The 21,417-nt window shown below is 46.2% G+C and overlaps 2 protein-coding genes and 1 long non-coding RNA gene across 8 annotated transcripts in view; 2 read left to right on the forward strand and 1 right to left on the reverse strand.

The window, feature by feature from the left end:
• Positions 1-3,120, forward strand: part of LOC146191056 (uncharacterized) — an 87,761-nt gene extending 84,641 nt beyond the window's left edge. For all 6 annotated transcript variants that reach the window (XM_084601493.1, XM_084601494.1, XM_084601496.1 and 3 more), the window contains one exon: positions 537-3,120. In XM_084601493.1, the coding sequence (XP_084457619.1) occupies positions 537-912 (376 nt within the window). In that variant the 3' untranslated portion in view covers positions 913-3,120. The remainder of the gene's footprint in view (positions 1-536) is intronic.
• The window catches only part of LOC146191057 (uncharacterized), a 63,998-nt gene extending 46,982 nt beyond the window's left edge, over positions 1-17,016 (reverse strand). The window contains exons 1-2 of the long non-coding RNA XR_014706599.1: positions 16,742-17,016; positions 13,279-13,343 (exon numbers count right to left, since the gene is read on the reverse strand). This is a non-coding gene — a long non-coding RNA (uncharacterized LOC146191057). The remainder of the gene's footprint in view (positions 1-13,278; positions 13,344-16,741) is intronic.
• The window catches only part of LOC146191058 (cyclin-I-like), a 24,588-nt gene continuing 18,725 nt past the window's right edge, over positions 15,555-21,417 (forward strand). Inside the window, exon 1 of the mRNA XM_084601499.1 lies at positions 15,555-15,959. Within this exon, the coding sequence (XP_084457625.1) occupies positions 15,592-15,959 (368 nt within the window). The 5' untranslated portion in view covers positions 15,555-15,591. The remainder of the gene's footprint in view (positions 15,960-21,417) is intronic.

The raw sequence follows: 21,417 nt of genomic DNA on the forward strand, positions 1-21,417 counted from the left end.
GTACTTTGAGTGTTGTGTACAACTGATGCGTGTACTCATGAAAAACAATGTGGCTCTCAGACTGGACGCCTTTTTACAAATGGCCTTTATTAGTGCATTTCATTTAGTATCTTTCAATTAGTGCCTTTCAAAACAAAACTCGTATCGACACGTAAGCTCCAATTAAAGACGGCGACACATTGGATGTATCCGGTCAGATAAATTATGCGTTCTTTTACCTCGGCTGTCTTGTCGCGGGGCTGTCAAGGAATCGCATGGCGCGCACAACTGACCACATGCTGTGCGCAAGACTTTAAGCAATGGCATCCGTTGAAGTCAAAATTACCATTAATACCTGCGGCATTGACTTTACTTATTTTGAACTTGTTTTTCTTTTTTTTTTTTTTTGTTTACTAACGAAACGGGGCTAGGGAGAAGGTCACCAAGAGTTGTCCCGAAACGAAGTGTTATTTCTTTTCGCCAGCAGCGCTGCGCGCAAATATAAACGTGCGGCGTGTAACGTTTTCTCCTCGCTCCCTTTCTCTTTTTCTATTAAGGTGCGAGTCGCTAGGGGGTCGCGCCCGCATCGCCTCTCGGATCCTGCAGCCGCTGCCCAAGCTGTACGCGCCGTACACGGACAACCGGGAGAACGTGCAGTCCAGGAGCTACCGCAACCTGGACCTGGTGGCAGCCGACGACTACTCGAGGCCGTACACCGACGTCGAGCACGCGGTCCCCGTGCGTCGCGACCTTTCGGCGAAGACAACGACGACGGCGGCGGAGAGTGACTCGACGACTGGCCAGACTGTTCCCGCTTCTACGTCGATGCTGCCACGCTCGACGCACGGGCCCGGGACGCCCACTCAGAGACTCAGTACCGCCGCCACCAGTAGTAGTAGTGCACCGATCGTGATCAGTCGAAGCAGAGTGTAGTGCACGCGAATGTGTAGGTGCCTGTACTTAAATTGAATATGCTTCTAAGGACCGCACTTTCTGTGCTGAGTGTGCCTTCAAGTGCCGGCTGAATGTGCAGAGATTTCAGCGAGTTGAAGCTTCGCGGTCGTCATCGGCTATGCATCCCACGTGCCACAAGAACTGTCTGCAATGACTTTGCGTTTCTGACGTGCAAGATTGCGGATATACTTGGATACCTCGCCCATGAGGGCTATGTGATCCGGTTTGCCGCAGGAACGAATGGGAAGTTACGTGGGCTAATAAATGGCCGTGCGCCTACGCCGATATACATATAGACACAACGGGGCGCTTACGTCGTTGGTGAGGCGTTTACCGAACACGTGCAGAAGAGGCGAAATACATAAACCAAAGCAGAGCGGGCTCTGCAACCCTCTTTCCGTCGACATATGCTGCATGTGTTCGCAAAGCAGAGGGGGGCGAAGTGCCTTGCAAGCATGAAAAGCCATGGAAGCATACTTCCTTACCATGAAAGCTTGAGATCAGCATAAGTGCAGATAAGGTGCATTGGACTGCCAAATGGTCATCCGTGCAGTCTCTGATATATCTAAAACTACGTGCGTGAAGCAACGTCCGCAACATGAACACAGCTGCTAAGGCAGGCCATTGCGCCTCGTGTATCATTTAATTATTGTAGTACCAGCAGGATGGAATTGAAGCTTTGTTTTGAGTGAGACTTGAAGCAGCTCTCCGGGAAACTATGCCATGGTATTAGTTTTAGCAAAAAGGCTGTGTATTCATAGCAACTGCAGTGTAGTGGAATTCTGAAACAAGATACTCTGAGGATGGAAGAATGCATTCGCGCGTGTTCAAATTCTAAGCTTTAGGTCACACGCACGTGCACACAACCGTTCTGACAGAAAACGCTTCGTCAGCAGAGAAAATTGAGAGCACCGGTATACAATATCTGTCAAAAAAAAAAAAAAAAAAAACGCCTCCGAGACTCTACAGCACTGTCAGACGGCATTTCGCACGAACAGCTGCATTTCGAAAGAACGCGATGAGTGAGCTGAGACAGAGCTCGTGACAGACGCTCGCTGTTGCTCAGTGCCCAATGATGAGCAGCGAAGCTGGCCTGCTATGCACTTTGTTTCACTTTTTTTTCCCCCACTGAACCTGTGTCAGCTTGCAGGTGTCCTCTTTCATTATTGTCATGACCTCGCAAACACGCGAACAGCCTTAAAGCAACAGTGGGGAGAAATTAAGAGTTAGCCTATCGGTACGTCATGGCGTTTTAATGATAAAGGTCTCACCTTCAACCTCTCACCTTCAACGAAATATTTGTAGGCAGGAAAAGGCATGAAAATGAAATAGATGTGTCGCCACCTGCAGCTGTTCTTGCAAGTACAAATTGCGCGCATCGACACAGCTCGCGGATCTCAGAGGCCAGCCTAGCCGCCATTCACTTTGCAACGGTAATCACGGAGTCCATTTCAGTGTACACGTCACTGGTTTCGATCGAGCGACGGGGGAATTTTCAGATATTTTCTCAGCAATAAACGATTGTTCAGCTGCGGAGTAAGCATCGTTATATCCAGAAAAGGCCGTAGAATCTACTAAAAAGAAAAAACAAAAATCGCATGCAGTTCTACGCAGTGTCCGTTTGAGAATACACCCCCAGATCTGCTGATGTCTATCCCTCTTTAGAGTCGACAAACTGAGGTAAAGTAAAGCTCCAAGCACGCCAGTAATGGCGACAGGTGAGGAACAGCATCGATGAGAAGAGAACTGCTTTTCTAAGCGAAAGATGCTAAGAATGAGGGCCTTGACCCTCCCCTCGACTGCATTTAGGCACGTTCAGTTTCTATCAATCCTCTATAGTTCTTTTTCTTTTCTTTTTTTTTCGCATAGAAAAAGCGTGTAAATAAACGGATGTTCTTTAGAAGCAAGTTGTTTGCGCAATGCTTGTAAGCCGGCGAAGTGCTCGTTCAGAGCGAGTGTTAAATGAACCGCGGTTTTGTAAGCTAGCCTTGCAATACCCAAGCGATGAGCTCGTTCTGAAAGAACCATGATGATGTAAGGTCACGCTCAAGATAAGTGTTCCTTCTATCTGCTGGATGAATTTGCTTGTGCATGCATGTGTGTTTGTGTGTGCGCGCCTAGAGGCTGCTTCGTCCACTGTTGTGCTTCACGATGTTTCGAGTGGAAAAAAAGTATATTTTTCTCCTGGATCGTCGCTTTGTCTTCTTGCGTTTCCGATTTAATCCCTTTTGAGCACTCGTTATTACCTAACATAACCTGCCTCTTCTCGTTTTTTTCTTTAGGTACGTGACGGCAAAAATCATCGTACGAGCGTGCGACTGGCGGCAGTGTACTGTTTTGTATGGAGATAAGTACTGTATAGATATAAGTACAAACGCAGCTTGTAACAACACCTGTTACTTTTATATGGCCCTGTCAGTAGAAAGAAGACGTTTCGCTTTCGCGCATGCTGTGCGAGAGCTGTCTGAAAGAAATTATTCTATGTCTACCTATCTTGTACACTTTTGAGCTGCCTTATAGTTGGTGGGAAGAAGTGTTCATACGAATCAAGCAGGTTTGCCGCGTGTATATACGAAGTCAATTACAGGGCGACACCGGAGATCTGTTGGGGTATTACAGTGTTCATTCGCATTTCTGGTGTAAAACTAGAAAAAGCTTAGAGAAGATCTTAAAGCCAGCGCTACCGTATTAACAACACTTAGGTGCTGAGAGAGGCAGCTCAATAGCCTGTAGATTTACTGGTGTGGCGTTCAGAAGACGCGTATCGGAGAACACGTTTTCTGGTGTGGCGTTCAGAAGACGCGTATCGGAGAACACGTTTTCATCGCCTTTACACTTTAACGTGACTTTAACGCCTTTAACTTTAATTACAAGATGGATCATCACGTGACGGAAAAGAGCTACCAAGCAAAACTAACAAAATATATTTCCACAAGAGAAATAGCAAATCAGAAGCGAAACGAGTTTTGTTAGTGAAAGTGCCTTCTGGTCTGTTTCTGTTTCTATGTGCTATAGTATTAAATTGGTATCGAAAGGGCCACAAAGGGCATCAAGCCTTCACTGCACATACTCTCGACCGACATCCTATAGACAAATAGTCATATTGAGGACGTCCTTGGTGAAGAAAAAACAGTGAAAGTTCTGGAGCTCCTTCTTCCTGGAGCCCGCCCGATGCTTCATCGCCCAGTCAGCTTCACAAGCCTAGGAGTAGCATGTAGTGACAAGCTTGTACAAGGTGCACTACAATGCTTACACATGAAGTTAAAGCTCCTTTCGACTGAAAATCCCATATATGTCCAGCGTAGCATTGCAGAGGCACTTCAATCGGTTCACTCCAGTACGTGGGACCGAGTAAGTAGTCGATGAAGTGACCAAAGAGGCATAAAAGTACTACAGGGGACAAAAGGTTCCAAGATACGTAAAGAGCAAATCTGCTGCGCAAACGCCGCATTCTTTGGCGATCTCTTGATTTCACTAGCTCATGACACAACATGAGCGTCTGACTTTCAGACCGTTATGTCTGGTCTCCGGACACCGGTTAGCAAAGAGCTATTGGCTTCGATTCCTGATAATGCGTCTTGGAAACTTTTGTTCCCAGTAGAACAACGAGTTCGGTTTCCGAAAATCGTTATATATACGAAAAAATCTCTATTTTCTGCGTGCAAGGCATGGCTAGCGCTGGCACTTGACTAAGAGTTGCTCAGTCAAAGTTCAGGAGTGTGACGCGACAATGGCATTGTCGAACAAACAGCGCAGTTGTTCGATTTGAGGAATTGCTGCTCTATCGTACACGCCTCTTAACACCGTGGCCTGCTAACTAAGCACTATATCATGTCCCGCTTAAAATACTTGGAATAATCGATGGTTAGGGAAATTTATCAGCTGCATATATATAGGACGCTGGCACTAAACCGGGCATGGGTGTCACGGAAAAATATATCATGTTCTGGCTACCACGAAAAACCTAGCGGTGACTCCATCGCTGGCATCAAACGCAGACCACGGGATGGTTGGTTCTCTCACTCAACTCACCGCGACAACCTATCGATGACGTATCAACCTAGCTCTTAGAAGCGAATTTCCTCAAACTGCGTCTCCTTTTTGATGAAAATAGCAATTTCTTCTACAAGCAGTGCGCCAGTACTACCATGTTCACGTTATGGTAAATAATAGGTAAATAATAAACTATTAATCAAGGAGAGTAGACGGGCCAGTTGGTACATGATCACTAAAAAAGAGCGCACTTTCGACAGGACACAAGAGCGCTGTGTGTTGTCTTACTCCCTGTGTCCTGTCGAAAGTGCGCTCTATTTTAGTGAATAAACTATTCTTGCTGAGAAAAACTGAAATTTATTATAAACACTTTAGGCCACGCACAATTACCTCATTATAAAGTGGGGCAAAAAGTCAACAATCAATTCGTCGGAAATTATACTTGCCGAAAAAATAAACTATACTTAGTTCTGGAGCAAAATAACACAAAAACGTACACTAAACCGAAAGTCCAGCCTTTACCAATATTAGTCACCTCAAGACACGTGCAAATACAAGTACATGCTCAATCATGGGTCACGCACAGCTTCGATTCGATAAGGAAGCCTTTATTAAAACCGTATTGACATGCGCTTGGAACCCATAGTTCCCACCCCCAGGCCAGATGTATGTACCGCAGGGAAGCCGCGACACAACAAGCGCTAACTCATGATGGTATAGCTAACATGACTGGTACTGTGTGTTCAAGACGCCATCTGCCATGCAGATGGCAGGTAACAAATGTTTCTAACAACGACCCCGCTAAAAGCGCCCCATGATGCCATATTTTTCTGGCCTAAAGGCGACGTTGGTGATGTCATGCGTTGCACTCTTAACAAGTTTCCATGAAAGAAAATCTGTTCAGTCGTCGACTCAGATATCAGTGCGAGCCTGCTGGGCGCGCAAGCTTAACCAAGAGTACGGAAGATGTAACTTATTTCAGGATCCGCGTGCCTCTTACATGCTGCGCTGACGCACAGGCTGGTCAGGCTGAAGTGACTCCGATTTATTGAACTGAACAAAACTGGGTACAAAAAGAAAAAATTCAAAGCACTCGACAACGCAGCCACTTTGAGCGAAAGGCTTTCCTTGCTGTACTTGTCAAATGTAACGGGTGCCACTCTATAACGATTTCATTGCTAACCATTTCTTAGCCCCTCTGGATAAGATCACGTAAGCTGAAGGGCCAGGAAATTATGTTCCTAAAAGAGTGACAAGATCGGTCGTTGTAAAATGTAACCCTGCCAGTGAAAACGTGGGTTAGAGAAAAAATAGGGTCTTCTTTCCGTGTAAAAAAAAAAGAAAAAAAAAAAAAGACAGAACACGTGTTCCTTGATTGCTGGCACGCTGTATTTTACTGGCATGTTTTACAAAGGACGCTGAAAAAAAAAAAAAAGATTTACCTCTTACATCACGAGGCATTTAATAGTTGAAAACAAAACGAACCTATCCGGTATGATCTTGTTATATTGTTGGGCCTTCATAGCATTTGGCATAGCACGCGGCTTTTCGCCATTAATTGTGACCTGGAAGCGAAAGCTGTGGGCATTTACTTTACTGAAAGTGTATACAAATGGAGAAAAGTGGTGAGACATCAACGCTGGTGGGATGTCATCCTTAGTGTGTCCGATAAATTGATTCCAATGAAATTCCGTTAGACACGGCTGTCTGATAAGTGGCATGACAATCACGTTATTTTACCTGTTCGAAAGCTTTCTGCGCTTATGTCAAGTCAGGCAATAACTAAAAAATAAAAAAAATATTGTTAACGCTGCCACCGAAGCGGTGGCCTTGTGGTAGAGCATAGTCTCGTATTCTGGAGGTACCAGGTTCGATCCCTATAGTACCGCCAGATATACCCACCGGTTTTCAAATTGATACAAGATTTTTCGTAGCCTGTTGCACGGCCCTTCTGGAGTGAGATGCTTGGGAAAATAGTCCTGGACCAAACCGTTGCGCTCCCGAACCAGTGACTCGACCCGCTGTCCGACAACTTGAATCCGTCCTGTGTGGTAAAGCTCACTAGTGGGCCTTTTTTAGAGCGCATCTCTTATACGTTTACTCGGCGGTGTTGCCAGTGAGCCAAAGAAAATTTCTCAGAAAAAGAGGAGGAGCCACGAGCTCGGCACCGTTCGTTCGTGGCTCTTCTTTCTTTTCTTCTGAGAACAATACTCTTTGTAAAAAAAAGATTGCTTTGTAACTGCACATGCATTCACACAAATGTCTCTCGAATTCTTTGCCTCAATATATAGAATATAGAAACACTTAAATGGGCACGCTCAAATTTCTCATTAGGGAGTATCGCAATCGTTCTTAGAACGCTGCTGCTGCGAAGGTCCAGTGCGAGGACTAAGAAGGCGATTAGATTGGAAAACATTTATTGTCAGCAATGAGCGATTTGTGGGCGCTACACTTAGGTGGCCTCAAGTCCGTTGCTCTCGGCGACCTTTTGAGCCCACTCAGTAGCCCGAACTTGTGTCAACGAGAACCACTCTGCAAGCTGCGAGATCGTTCGAAACTGAGTCTGGTCCGCGAAGGGGTTTGCGGAGCCTCTCCCAAGAGCTCATCCCTGTAGAAAACCAGACACTTGGCCGGGGCACTCTTGTACGCAATTTTACCGGTGGCCGGTCGATGGTTGGTGCGCATGTAGTAGTACACGCCGATTAGTGTTCTCGCATGCCGCGTAGATACCTGCCGCAGATTTCACCCAGTCGTGCACACTGCGGCAGACGAAACATTGAAATTTTTGCTCCCTCTAAGTGCAGATTGTGCCTGTGAGGAAGAAATGTTCCTGTAACCGCGATCATAATATTTTAGTAGCCCGCCGGGGTGGCGCAGTGGCTACGCGGCGCTCGACTACTGTTCCCTAGGACGCGAGATCGAATCCCGGCCTCGATGGCAGCTTTTCGATGGAGGCGAAAAGCAAGGCGCCCGTGTGCTGTGCGGTGTCAGTGAACGTTAAAGAACCCCAAGTGGTCAAAATTTCCGGAGTCCTCCACTACGGCGTCTCTCATAGCCTGAGTTGCTTTGGGATGTTAAACCCCACAAACCAACCAAACCAAACCATAATATTTTAGCAACGACCGGAAGTTGATCTGCCGCCTGTTTGTTGTTGCTGAGAAAGAAGGAAGCCGGACGCCAGTATTTCCAGTCCTTGAGGGACTGCAGTGTTCTGCGCACGAAAGGTCTCGGAAGAGAGAAGGATCCTCGTAAGTCCGCCGTATACCACTCACATAAAGCGCTCAGTCGTTTCAGGGACTGGAGCGCGCTATCTCTGGCCTGCCCCGGATGTGAGCAGTGAGCAAATGCACTTGCGGTCATACGGCACTGAAGCGAGCGCGACCGATCCGCGCCGGCCTGGATAGAGAGTACGCACGAATTCGCCCGAGGCTGTGCGGAAGGCCATAGGACGCGACGCCGCAAGGCATACACAATGTGGCTAGCGTCGTTCGCGCGTAGGTCCGGTGGCAAAGCTCTCTATCTCTCTCTCCAACGAAAAGGAGTCGGTTTTGCAGCCTTGCGCCGGTCCGTCCACTATTGAGACTCTTCCGCGTCTGCGAAGGGGTGCGTGCACCGGCTTTTCTCTCCTCCCTCTGAGCGTGATGGCGACTTTATTGAGTTTCTGGCTGTGCCTGTAGGGGATGGTGGCATTTTGTTTCACGGGAATATTATCTACGTACGCACAGGTCTTTCTGGTCAAGGCGATAAAAATGCCCTGAATTCATTTTTATAGATCCGGTTTTTACCGAAAAAGCTCACTCTCCTTGAATTGTAAGGCACGGCTAGCTGGCTACTGAATGCGAATTGCACTTGCTTTCTGGAGTAAATGAAGAAAATGCTGAAGCCAGCGGCGCGGTGAGAGAGTGCGATCGTTACATTAAGCAGCACTTGTGTGCATTGCAAAGTTCTTCTTCGGGATTTCAAATTAGCGCCGGTGAATAGTAGAAAGTATACAAACTCCAAGATTCGCCATTGGCATCTGAAGTCCCGGGCTAACCACTCGCTGTGCCGTATACTTAAGTATTTTGTAAATGCATGTAATACGGCTGACATGATTTAGATCTACAAACAAGCCATCGTAACGCGACACTACGCAAAATTGTGTCACGAAAAAAATGTCGCGTTTTGTTTTCCGCTGCGATTTGCCAGCATTTCCATCACGTCGACTATATATGATGCGAAACGATCTGCCTCGTTCATTTCGAATGCGATCAACTGTCCTTTCTTTGCAAATCCGAAAATTCGCTCTTGTTAATCGTAGCTGCTTTCAAATTAAATTGTCGACTGAATAATCACCAGCGTGTTGCAAGCAAAAAAAGAAAAAAAAATCACCCATGTATTTCTTCAAAAAAGATCAAGGGCTTTTTTTTTTCTTTTTTTTTTTCTAACAAGAAGGAGGCTTTAGCAGAAGGAATGTATTTACATGTCTAGGTGTGGTAAATGGGTGTTCGGAAGAGGGGCAAGGAGTGAGTTCATGGCAGACCTCTCCCCTTTCCCCTCTAAAAATTCGAGAATATTTTGAAGCCATAGCTTCACTACGCGATGTAAAGCCAAGGTCTCCGTGCACAAGAATATGACCTTCACGTGAGCCAGAGGTCAAACCACGAAACACTTGTAGTGTCGCACGTCATAGTAACAAAGGTCAAGGACAAAAGTCAAAACGATGAGCTATGACGTGGGCCAGCGTATGGAGCCCAAGGAGAGAGACGCGAATGAAGCTATCGCGTACAAATTAGGTTTAACTGCAGTTAAACCACCAGCAATTTTATTCAACATTAACCGAAATTGCACGAAAAATGTATTTAAAAATACAGTTTCGCTCAGTACCGAGAGCTACACAGCTTGATCGGTACACTCAAGTCACGCATATCAGTACAAACTTCCATTCAGGATTGAGCCAATACAATATGAGGAACCTTGCTAGGGAACGATTTTTAGAGACAAGTATACTTTTACTGAATTCAAATATAGCTATGCAGTTTCATAGAAATGCTGAGTGTTGGTATAAATTGCCGGCTACACAATCTCGACACTGATACTGCACATCTTAAAAAGAGTGCCTGCCTGCCTGCCTGCCTGCCTTGCCTTGCCTTGCCTTGCCTTGCCTGTCTTGCCATGCCTGCCATGCCTGCCTTGTCTTGCCTTGCCTTGCCTGCCTGCCTACCCTGACTGCCTTGCCTTACCGGCCTGCCTTGCCAGCCTTGCTTGCCTGCCTGCCTGCTTGCCTCCTCCTGCCTTGCTTGCCTTGCCTGCCTTGACTTGTCTTACCTGCCTGCCTTCCTGCGTCATCGTTCCGCGTCAACGACGCGGAAACGATGGGCGCTCTCGCAAAAGGTGACACAATCATAGCTTTTCGCTGCACGAATTGACAGGCCGTCATAACGTGGGGTTCGACAAACATGCGTTAGCTGTATTGTCTGCTGTACATTTCGCTTTTACATTGATCGCATTGCCATTTTGATATCCCCGTTGCACTTCAATGCTGCACCGTTAAAGACCCCGTTCTTCAGAAAATCTGGCGCTGCCGGCATTGAGAGAATAATCACAAGCATAATTCTGACCTGTGCTATTTAGCAGTAAAGGCTAAGAAAAACAACGGGGAATGACTACTGTCAAAACTGGAACATCCCGGTTATTTTTCCCTCTTGGGCATAATCATACATAAGCCCTCTCCACTTCATCTTCAGCCTAATTTACGAAATGAAGGAGGTTTGGTTTGCGAGTTTAAAGTTCCAAAGCGACTCGGGCTATGAGATAGTGAAGGGCTCCGGAAATTTCTACCACAATGGGTTCTTTAACGTGCACTGGCATCGCACAGCACACGGGCGCCTTGCTTTTCGCCTCCATCGAAAAGTGGCCGCCGCTGCCGGGATTGGATCCCGCATCCTCGGGCACAGAAGTAGAGCGAACTTCTGTACCAACATGGCGGGGCGAAATCAAAAACAGACAAGCTTACTCGTCATGATATATGTGCACTGCTGTTTCTTCGCTTTTCATTTCCCCTGAAAACAAGAGCCTTGCGATATTCGTTGATCATTCGTTGTGTTGAATAAATAATTTAAATTGGGCGGCGATGTTGAACGCCTCCCGGCCCCTTTTTATCATACGCATGGATATTCCTAATGGACTTGAAAAGAGTCCAGTGTTTAGAATGGCCTAGTTATTGAGCCGTACGTTTGTGCCTAATACGCTCTGCCACTTAATTAATGAATCGATAACCAAGACCCTTCGCAAAACTTAGGTGGCAATGCGCGCTTATGTTTCTGCGTTAGCGCACGACTTTCGCGAGCATGTGTGTATCAATCACACAAGTGTAGAACTGTCATGCGGCGAATAATTAAAGCGATTACATTACGCTGAGTCATCTTTTGAAATGGCTTTGCTATTGTTTGGGAGTCTTGCATACTGCTAACTTTAAACGTTATGCCGGTCTTATAAACATTATAAGCCATATTCGACGGCGTCCAGAAAGGTCGCGTGTATCCACCGTGGGGAACCGAAAAGCGTTTGTGGACTGAGATTTCAATGCAGGTAGGTTGGTTAGTTTGGTTTAGTTCAACGTCCCAAAGCGGCTCAGACTATGAGAGACGCCGTAGTGGAGGACTCCGGATATTTCGACCACATGGGGTTCTTTAACGTGCACTGACATCGCACAGCACACGGGCACCTTGCTTTTCGCCTCCATCGAAAAGCGGCCGCCGAGGCCGGGATGCGATCCCGCATCCTTGGGCACAGTAGTCGAGCGCCCTAACCACTGCGCTATCCCGGCGGAGTAATAAAGATGGGGTTGGTGAAATTTCCTCTCAGCTCTTCTTTATTCAGCCCTACGTACCTTGTTGGGAGGGTACAATGTTGGCTAGCAAAAATAGTTTAAGAATGCGCGAAGAATTTCCTGATTCGGCAGGAACACGTACTGAAGTATTAGTGCGAAAATAAAACTTCGCGTGTGCAACACACAGTATGAAAGCGTTCGTGTCAGAAAAAGAATTCCGTCGAGTGCCCATCTAAAATTTTTCTTTCCTAATAAAAATTGATTACACCGCTCGTATACGACTATGTACATTTTTGTTCGAATGCAAAAGACGTGCATGGTTATCGCTGGACAAAATTAATTTAGAAAATTTCTTTTCCGCCGCTAGATTCGAATCTGGGACGTCAATATTGAAAAGACTCTGTCATCACCTTTGGAAGGTAGTGGCGATGTAGCCTGACCTCAGAGATCCAGTTACAATAAACTGCTTTTAACAGTTGTTCTCAAAAGTTCACAAAAACTCCACTTTCTAGTCACCTTCACTGTGTTGCCAGCGGTTCTGGCGATACAGAGCCCACGGATATTTCCAGTCGTACAGACCAGCTAGGCTTCTATGCGACGTGGAACGTGAGACACTTGAAAAAAAAAAACAAAAAAAAAAAAAAAAAAAAAAAACAAACAATCCAGGCCCCAGGGACATACAATGTAACAAGTGTTCGCGTCGGTACGCTCTCAGTTGTAACGGTATGTAATTTGCACTCAGCGCGCCTGTCGGTCCAGCCGCGTTCTTCCGTGTTTTCAAAAGAGTTTGCCACTGGGTGTTGGAGAGGTAACCGGTAAAATGTGTCCGCAGCGGCGCAGAACAATAAGCTCAGGCATAGCCCTTCCTTGTATGAGTTACCTGTGTCGTGCTCTTTCCTAGTGCACTCTCTCGTTTCCGCGTTTTCCGTGGCGTTGACGCGTCGCCTTTCAAGCCGATCACCCGCTATCAGGCAGGCTATCAGCCGATCCCTTGCAGAGTACATGGGAATCTTGCCAAAAGACGGCCTGTCACGTGTGATACGATAGTCAGGAAAAAACTAATGCACGCACTTCGAGTTAAAAAATTCAACCGCGTCGGCCTCTTGGATGCAGAACGGGCACGCTGTGTATGTAGCCAAAAGAGTACCGATAGTTCAGCGTGCATAATGAACAGGCAACCTGTCCTGGCACCTCACGAAGATCACACGCTTGCATGGTCGCAGTGATCTTTATCCCAGCTGCAATTTGCCGCCATTTCGGATGCCAACAATTCAGACCACCAATCAGGCTGCAGGGGCTGCAACATTTAACGAGTTCCCCGAATTATGTAAGCGGAAGTAAGAAGGACATCTTCATCTTAGGAAAAAAAAAAAAAAAGTGAAGCTTTGCTCGCCGGAATTGTGGCCCGGGACGACAAGGACGCGGCATTTGCATTTCCAGCTTGCGACAAAGGCCGGAGCCAGCGGCCTGCACGTCTTGTCTATTTGCCGCAGGAAGCTGCTTACCTGCTGCACTGGATGATAGCCAGAACAGGCACCTACCTCTAGTATAACCTGAAGCGTGCTTCATGCACAAGACTGGTGCCAACGGGCCGTATATCTCGAAGCTGTAAAATACAAGGTACCATCACATGGGAGGCAAATATTAGCAAGAAGGCACCACAGTTCATTCTAGTACTACACTGTGTCCGTTTACCTCGTGAAATCATAGGACCGACTGTGTAGCTAGGGAGCTTAGAAGCTCCCTTGTTCTCTCTTGTTGGATTGAAAGAAAACACTCACAACGCCAGTTTGCGCATTCCGTCCCCTCTGAACGATGAAACGCTCACCCTATTGTGGCCTGAAACCAAGCGTCTCAACCGCTGGCCTATATCGGCCATCACCAAGGGTGGGCCATCCCTTGGCCGTCACCACCGAGATGTCGACAAGGCCAGTACAACTCAGGAACCTACGTCACGGCTGCGGGCGGGAGATAAGGGCCAGTAAATTAAGCTGCAAGCGCAGATCCTATAGTCCAGCCGTTGCTTCCCCTCGCCACTTTATTCATGCGCCCGTGCGCGCGTTTTAATTTGCTGATTCTTATCGCCCATCCGCGGTCGTGACGTTTTCCAGCTGGGACAGAATATGATACACCGGCCCTGTTAAATTCTCGGTGATGATGATATACGGCCCACATAGATAGTGCTTTATGACCGCTTAAGATCGATTCACACGACGGCCCGTTGGCCCGCGGACAATGTACCACGTGACATCCCTCTTCCGCTCTGCGAGGTCCACGGCGGGCTCGCGTAAGCGGAAAATCTGCGCCATTGACCTTCGCCTTCACCGGAGGTGATAAAAGGAATTAGACATGAGCGTGGTCTTTCGCAATGCTATACTCTTCATCTAGGCAGGAACCTCGCGGAACGGAGGTGGAATTAACGTCACGTGATGCCTTGTTCGATGCTCTCTGCGGGCCGATGGTTTAACTAAGAACCAAATGAGCTTTAACGCGATAACAATTAAAATTAAGACCCGAACAAGGATTCCCAGTGGAACAGGAACTCTTCAATGCGGAGCTCACCCCCCCCCCCCCCCCCCCCCCCCTTTCCTAATTGAAACGGGGATGAAAGCAGAACGAAGCGTCTTCCTAGTTGCCCGGCATGTTTGAAAATAAATTTTGCCTCTTGGGATGGCCAGTGCGCACAGTTAAGAAACAGCAGAAAGGATAACTTGCTCATCGGATAACTCAAATATCCTGACTATATATATATATGCACATATCGAGCTCGGAGTTATGCCACGCCGAGGAACTGGGAATATTGCCTCCGTGACGCTATGAGAACTACCCAATACAGTGCGTCACACGAGGATTTTATTTACTCCCAGCTGAAAGCAATCAGTGCGATGACTGAAGAAAATGACGAAAAAACACGGTGAAAATGAGGTAAATGACGGCGTTGTTGCTAAAAGGCAAACAAACGGTGGCGAAAGGAGCACTTGATTCTTTTCGAACCGGTGCTCAGTCTGATCGATTGGGGCTTTGACAATAGGATAAGTGTGTAACGTTTAAAAATTAGCACCATCGATTATAGCAGTTAAGCGCAGTCACACAGCGTGGTCGGTATGCATCACAATAACGTAATAGCCTAACATACGCAAGCAAGCTGATTCAAGGCGTTTAGAAATCATAAATTAACTTTTCTCAACTGTCCTTGTCAGGCAGGAACATTTGACGGGATAATGGGTTGGTGCGCTACTTTTTGTAGAAGCATGCTCGAAATCTCGTGCGCCCTTTGAACTCTTAGAGAAAAGGCCATTTTCAAAACACTGGTAACCGAATGGGTTTGTCCACTGCTAGACGTAGAATATTTATGTTCGAAATCTCGTGCGCCCTTTGACTTGATAAGGAAACCGCCTTTAAAAAAAGAAAAAAAAAAGATAACCGAACGGGTTGCTGCCTCGTAGAAGTATGCTCGAAATCTTATGCACCCCTACAATTTTAGAGAATATATATATATATATATATATATATATATATATATATATATATATATATATATATATATATATATATATATATATATATATATATATATATCGAGGAGTTACGCCGACGCTGGTTTTAAACCGGTTTAAAACCAGCGTCGGCGTAACTCCTCGATATAACTAAGTTATCGAAAAAAAAGAAATACCTCGGAAGCAGTGTGCCGCAAGCGAATCAAGCTCCATCTGCTAAACGCCGCGGTTGCGAACCATGCGGGAGAGCAAAAGACGCAAAAAGAAAATATAAAAATCTCGGGCTCCAGACACGATCAGTGACTAAGCAGGCGGCGATTTTGGTCGCCCGCTCCTTCCAGTCGTGCGCGTGAAAGAATGCCAGGCACACGGGGACCGGCGGCTGCGTTGCAGCAGCGTGCGAAATGCCGCGCCGCCGACGAAGCGGGCCGGCATCGTGTCCGGGCAGGTCCTAGCGCGGTGAGGGCGGCGGCGCTCCCTGGCCCGTCCGTCCTCGACGTCTTCTCGAAGGTTCCTCGGCAGGTCGCGAGCGAGCGTGGCCGCGATGCGAACGCTCACAGCTCCGCTGCTGCTAGCGTGCGTGTCGACGTGCTCAGTTCACGTCTCGGCCTGTCGAGAACGAAGGCTCGAGAGGGAAGAACCCCGATCGACGCGAAACCAAGGCAAACGCGACGATATCGGCTCCCGACGAAGCTCGACCCGCGGTGTGCGACTGCGATGGTTCGGTAAGCTTCGCTCGACTCTTCCATCTTTCATGCGGCGCTCTTGCGATAAGTGTATACCACATACTTGACTCGGAAAACGATTGAGCTGCGCGCTGTGTTTTGTGTTGGTGAGATATTTGTCGCTAAGTGCCGGGCTCGATGTTGCAGTGTTCAGATATTACAAATCAAACGCGATTGATGAGAATGTGCATACCCGAAGAGGTGATTTTTCTAGTCTGTGTACTCGTAAATAAAATATTCGTTAGTGAACGGTGGTCGACGCTGTCATGACCTAATAGCATGGATTTTAGGTAGAGATCCGGCTAATTGTAGGTGAAATTGGGACTTATGGGCCTTTGTGCAGAAATCTTAAGATTACGTGTGAAACATTCCACTTGTAGGGGAATGTTTCGCAGGTAATCTTAAGATTTCTGCACAAAGCAAATGTGAAGTTGTCAGAATGAATTTTTTTTTTTTTTTTTTTTGGGGGGGGGGGGGGGGGGGGGGGGGGGGGTTCCGTTTTCTTACTCATGATTAATGTATTTGCTCTGAGTAAGTTCCCAAGTGGCTGTACGCTGTACTGGCGCTTAGTTTATGCTCAATAAGCTGGAATTCCACACCGTGATTTTGCCGCGCCGGAAGCTGGGTGATATTTGGCTGTCACATCCACGAGTACTACCTTAAAAATATCGTCCATACACACCACTTCCTTGCAGTCGCTTGCTGTCCGAAATTCGAACGGCATTCTATAGTTTATTTCTAACACTGCAGGTGCATGCACGCCGTAGGGGTCGTTTACTTACCGAAATGCTGTTGAGACGGCCTCATGAGAGTACGACAAATCAGTCGCTGCCATTTTCACGGGACAACGTATCCGCACAGAGCACAGTGCTGGGAGAATTTTGCTCAGGAAATTCTGATGGCTGCCTACTGCAACGGTTGGTGTTGAACCCGTGTCTCTCTGATTGGCAGGAAAAGCCACCGAGTCACCGTAGCGGATTTAATGAAATGACTCCTCAGAAACTTTTCTAGCGGCTTATACGACGGTAGTATAGAGATATGTATTAAACGGAGAGTCCTAGATTTCCTCCCCATTTACTATACTGTCACGTGGTGGTGACAAGGTCGATGATAACAAATGAAAAGTCCGGGAGTGCACTAAAGAAACTCTTTATTGGGCTCACTTGCGCCTGCAAAAGAACTAAGCGATTCGACGGCGGCGATAACATCAATCGAGCTCGTTGGTCGTCGAACAACCGTATGCCTGTTGCGCCCTTCAACGTTCAAGAAACGTGCACGAGACAGGCTGGAATCTTCGAGATAAACCTCGACGCGCCTTGCGCGGCAAAGAAAATGATAAAGCATCGTCACGGGACAACAGGCAAGAATAAACAAACTATACAGAGTCTATCGCGCGCTAGATTCACAGTGATAAGGCCACGTGCTAGCAGGTTTCTAAAGAGAGCAAACTAAGATTCGAATGATTCGCGGCAATGTCAAGTTCATACATTCTAAAACGTAATCGCTTGTTGCCATTTGTTTCCGTTACCTTGTATAGTTTTCCTTTCACGATCCGTTTCATTCATTACTAAATTTCGTTCTTGCTTCCCCGTTCTACAAAGCACGCATGAGTTCTGAAAGAATAAACGTCAATTAGTTGAAAATATTTGAAGTTCTTGATTCCTAATAAAGTACTTATCAAATGGTCGGCTTTCTGCTTATATTTATAAAATATTTCGGGCACAGAGTCCAAGCATAGGATCAGCTATGCACAGGCTAATGAAAAACCAATGAAGCAACTTTGCAAACAAGGCACAAAGTGTTGGTTGCACTTTACGGGGCAAGTTGTTTAGTGATTCCATCAGTTATAGCAAGCAGCGCAACGAAAAGTTGTGCCGGTTTTAACGAACATAGGGTGTATAAAAATGGGGTGGAGATGCCGAGTATTTTCTTTTTTTTTTTTTATAGCAGATAACGGGTTCAAGTAGAAAGAGGGATCTAGCACCTTAAGAAAGGAAAGTAAGCGCTCAACCTCAGCCCGTGCTGAATGAGCCGTTTTTACTTTTTTCCTACTAATTATACTGCTATTTATCAACCCCTATATTTTTTTTCAATAATAATGTTGTACTTCCTTCCTTAGGATTGTGAGGTTCACTTAGCCTAAAAACGCTTTTGATGCATTTCGTTACCATTACAAACCCTGTTTGCAGAGACCGTAATCTGCATGCCGCAGCAGAACATTAATTTGTACAACTAAACCTATGTTCATGCCCAAAGAATCGCCGCTTCATCATTCCAGAATTCCCCAATATCTTTAGCTGCATGGCGAACTATTTCAATTCGCAGACAGCTTCTCCGAAACGTGCTTCGCAAGATTGATTATGTATGTGTGTATCAGTACTTGTATTTTCTAGGATTGTTCTGACAATAACGTGTGCCACAACGCAGTGACTCATCACCACCATTTTTTTCTTTCTTCCTCGCTTCGTCGTCACGCAAAACCTAGTTGCTGCGCTTTCATTTTGTCATCAGCCGTGCGTCTCTTTAAAGCTGTGTACCAAAAATTCGTTTTTTTTTTTTTATCTGTCTCTGAAAAAGAAATAGAAATGAAGTATAGGCTTTCTTCGCCGGTATAAATTCTGCAATCGAACTGCACTTCTCGTCTGTAGACGATTCCAGAGAGGCATCGGATTCGTTTCACAAAACGGTGAGAGGAAAACACACGACACGCCCTTCAACTTTTCATCCAAAATTGCCTAGGCAGAAGGAAAACGAAAGTGACGGAATGCTTTTTGCATTGTATTCTCTAGCCTAACTATTACTTGCATTCGCTAATAGAGCCGTTTAATTACTCTTGTTGCTGGCCTTGCTTCCAAACGCGTTTTGCTTTTCTTCCAGAAAGGCTCGCCGTCTAGTTCGCGATGGGCGCCGTAGCCTCGTAGTCCACGATTGGGGACTCCATTTAAAAACTATTATTTCTTTTCTTTTGCGGATTCCTTTAGCCCTTGTAAATAAACGGCGCAAACAAGGCAAGAGGATTTCACTGTATATGCAAAACAGGGTTGTCTCCGCATACACAATGAATTCCCATAGCTAAGATTTTGAGCTCATAGACCCCCCCCCCCCTCGCCCTACCCCGCACTTAGAAATATATATAGAGCCTAGCAAAGTAAAGCAAAGGGGGAGCAATAACTAAACAACTAAAACTATGAAAGCATGTATACACTTGTTAACGTGCTTATGAAGGCTTGCGGCCGCCGGTCAACTTTGGCGCGCCATGGTACAACCTTCATTTTAAGACATGTAGTGATCGGGTGCGCTGACACCTTTTTTTTTTTTTTCTTTTTCTTTTTGTGCAGTGCTGACACTACTTTGTGACATCACGTACCGTTTGTCACAAATTTCTCATATTGTCAGAGGTGTCGCATTGACAAAGGTTTGTCTTTCAAGTGGCAGCAGCAGCAGCAACATAAAAGAGATAAAGACGTACACAGAAAAATATAGCATGCAAGACGATGTTTGCGACGGTGCAAGTAATGTAAAAAAGAAAAAAGACACACGGGGAACAACTGACGAAGAAGACCACTCGTATAGACAAACTTTTCTTTTTACAGGCCCCTTTTTCTGTCGCATTCAGCGGCACTAATTCAGCGCACTAATTTTCAGCGGCACTAATTTACGTGTGCGAAGGTAACTGTACGCCGTGGAAGTGTTAATCGCAGCAGTACACTCCCGGCCAAATAGAAGTAAAAGTTACACATTTAACCCTTGGAGGGTGTAAAACCGCGTTGCCACAATTGTTAGTCCCTTGAAAGGCTAACTACTACTCCATCAGGAGAAGCTGTCACTCAAATTCAGTCTTCTCACCGACTAACTTTTCGCCCCGAAGCCTAAGCGCTGCAGTTGGTCCCGTTTTACCCAAATATGCAGATGAATATCGGTCATCGATAGGTAAAAAGAGTGGTAAACTAGGAAAGTAGCTTGCTGACAAAGGCTTCTTCAATACTTTCAGGCTAGTGGGCCGCACGATAATGGCCACTGACCGCGTGTCCCTAGTGAGTAGTACCTCGTTCTCGGGTAAACCCCGATTTTACCCGGTTTTTTCCCCCCGAATATGCTCCTAAAATAATCCGGTAAAACCCAATTTTTCCAGTTTCTGGAAAACCTGTGCCCACGGATATTTGTCAAAAGCTCGTATGAAAGCATCAAAGCAAAAGCTATCGGAGCGATACTTTCTGATAAAGAGTTTTTTTGCGAAGGCACTCTTAATGAGAGATACACTCGAGCCAATCCTAGATGTCCAGAAAACGTTTGAAAGTGGGAAAACTTCCGATGCCAAACGCCGATCACCTTGTAAACTTCAAGCTATAGCAGACTGTCAACGAGTTTTCCATGATGATCGGTAAAAGCGGTCGAGCAAAAGGGTAAGAGCAGTGACACATTAGTAAAACCTTATGAAGTGTTTTGCTCAAAAATCTCCACAAAATGGGCCTCCACTCTGAAACCAAATGTCTCACAAAGAAGAAAACCAGTTGACAGTGCGGAAACTGCGCGCCTTACTCAATACATTCCATAAGCGGCCGTTGAGTGAGTCGTTTGATGACTACCGACGTCTCTTCCGTGACAAGCGATATAGGCTCGCCTCGCGAGGAGTTTAACCAGTACTTCTTGCTGGAAGCAAGCCCCACAAATGAGCGTTGAAGTGATGGACTAAACGACGCAACTGTGCACTACCCCAGGCTAGCAAATGCAGCGTTGACATTGCTGTGTCTAGCCAATGGCAGCTGTGACGTTGAGCGAACATTCTCTCAGCTAAGATACCTCCAGAGACCAGACAAGTCTAGGATGGAAACCGAAATGTTGCCCATGCAGATGATTATGCATGTTAATAAGGGCGTGGAAAACGTCGACGAGCATGCTCACGTGACTAAAATGTTTCTTGTCCAAACACTGGCCGTGTTGCACATCACTGAGAGTACTAATTACGACAGAAACGCCGAAATATGAAATACTTTTTTTGAAAGCAACCCAAAACTTAGCCGTAATCGTTACCCACGGATTAGGAGAAATCGAATAAATCATTAGTTTGTAAATTTAACCATATAAAGTGTGTTTCCACGAAAAACCCGATTTCTCCCCTATTATCAGGTCGAAAAATAACGCCCAATTTTTACCCTCCGAATTTGAAAAAAATGTAAAACCCTAAAACGAATAACCCTAAGTATACTCTGCTGCTGCTAAATCGGAGGCGCTACACACCGGCTACCTGCGTTGCCCGGTTGTGTACTGCATGAAGGCCGGCAAAAAAAAAAAAAAAAAAAAGAAAAAAAAAAGCAGTTATGCTTCGTAACAACGCCTGTTGGCACTGAAGTGCACGTCACAGTTCCCGCAAGCTTACCATGGGGACCTTGCACGCAAGAATGAACAGTTAGAAGTCGACACACGTTCGTCCCTTCGGCGAGGCCGCGACAAAGAGCTG

The sequence above is a fragment of the Amblyomma maculatum genome, chromosome 4 (genome assembly GCF_055883805.1).
Source record: "Amblyomma maculatum isolate TAMU_Amacu chromosome 4, ASM5588380v1, whole genome shotgun sequence".
NCBI lineage: Eukaryota > Metazoa > Arthropoda > Arachnida > Ixodida > Ixodidae > Amblyomma > Amblyomma maculatum.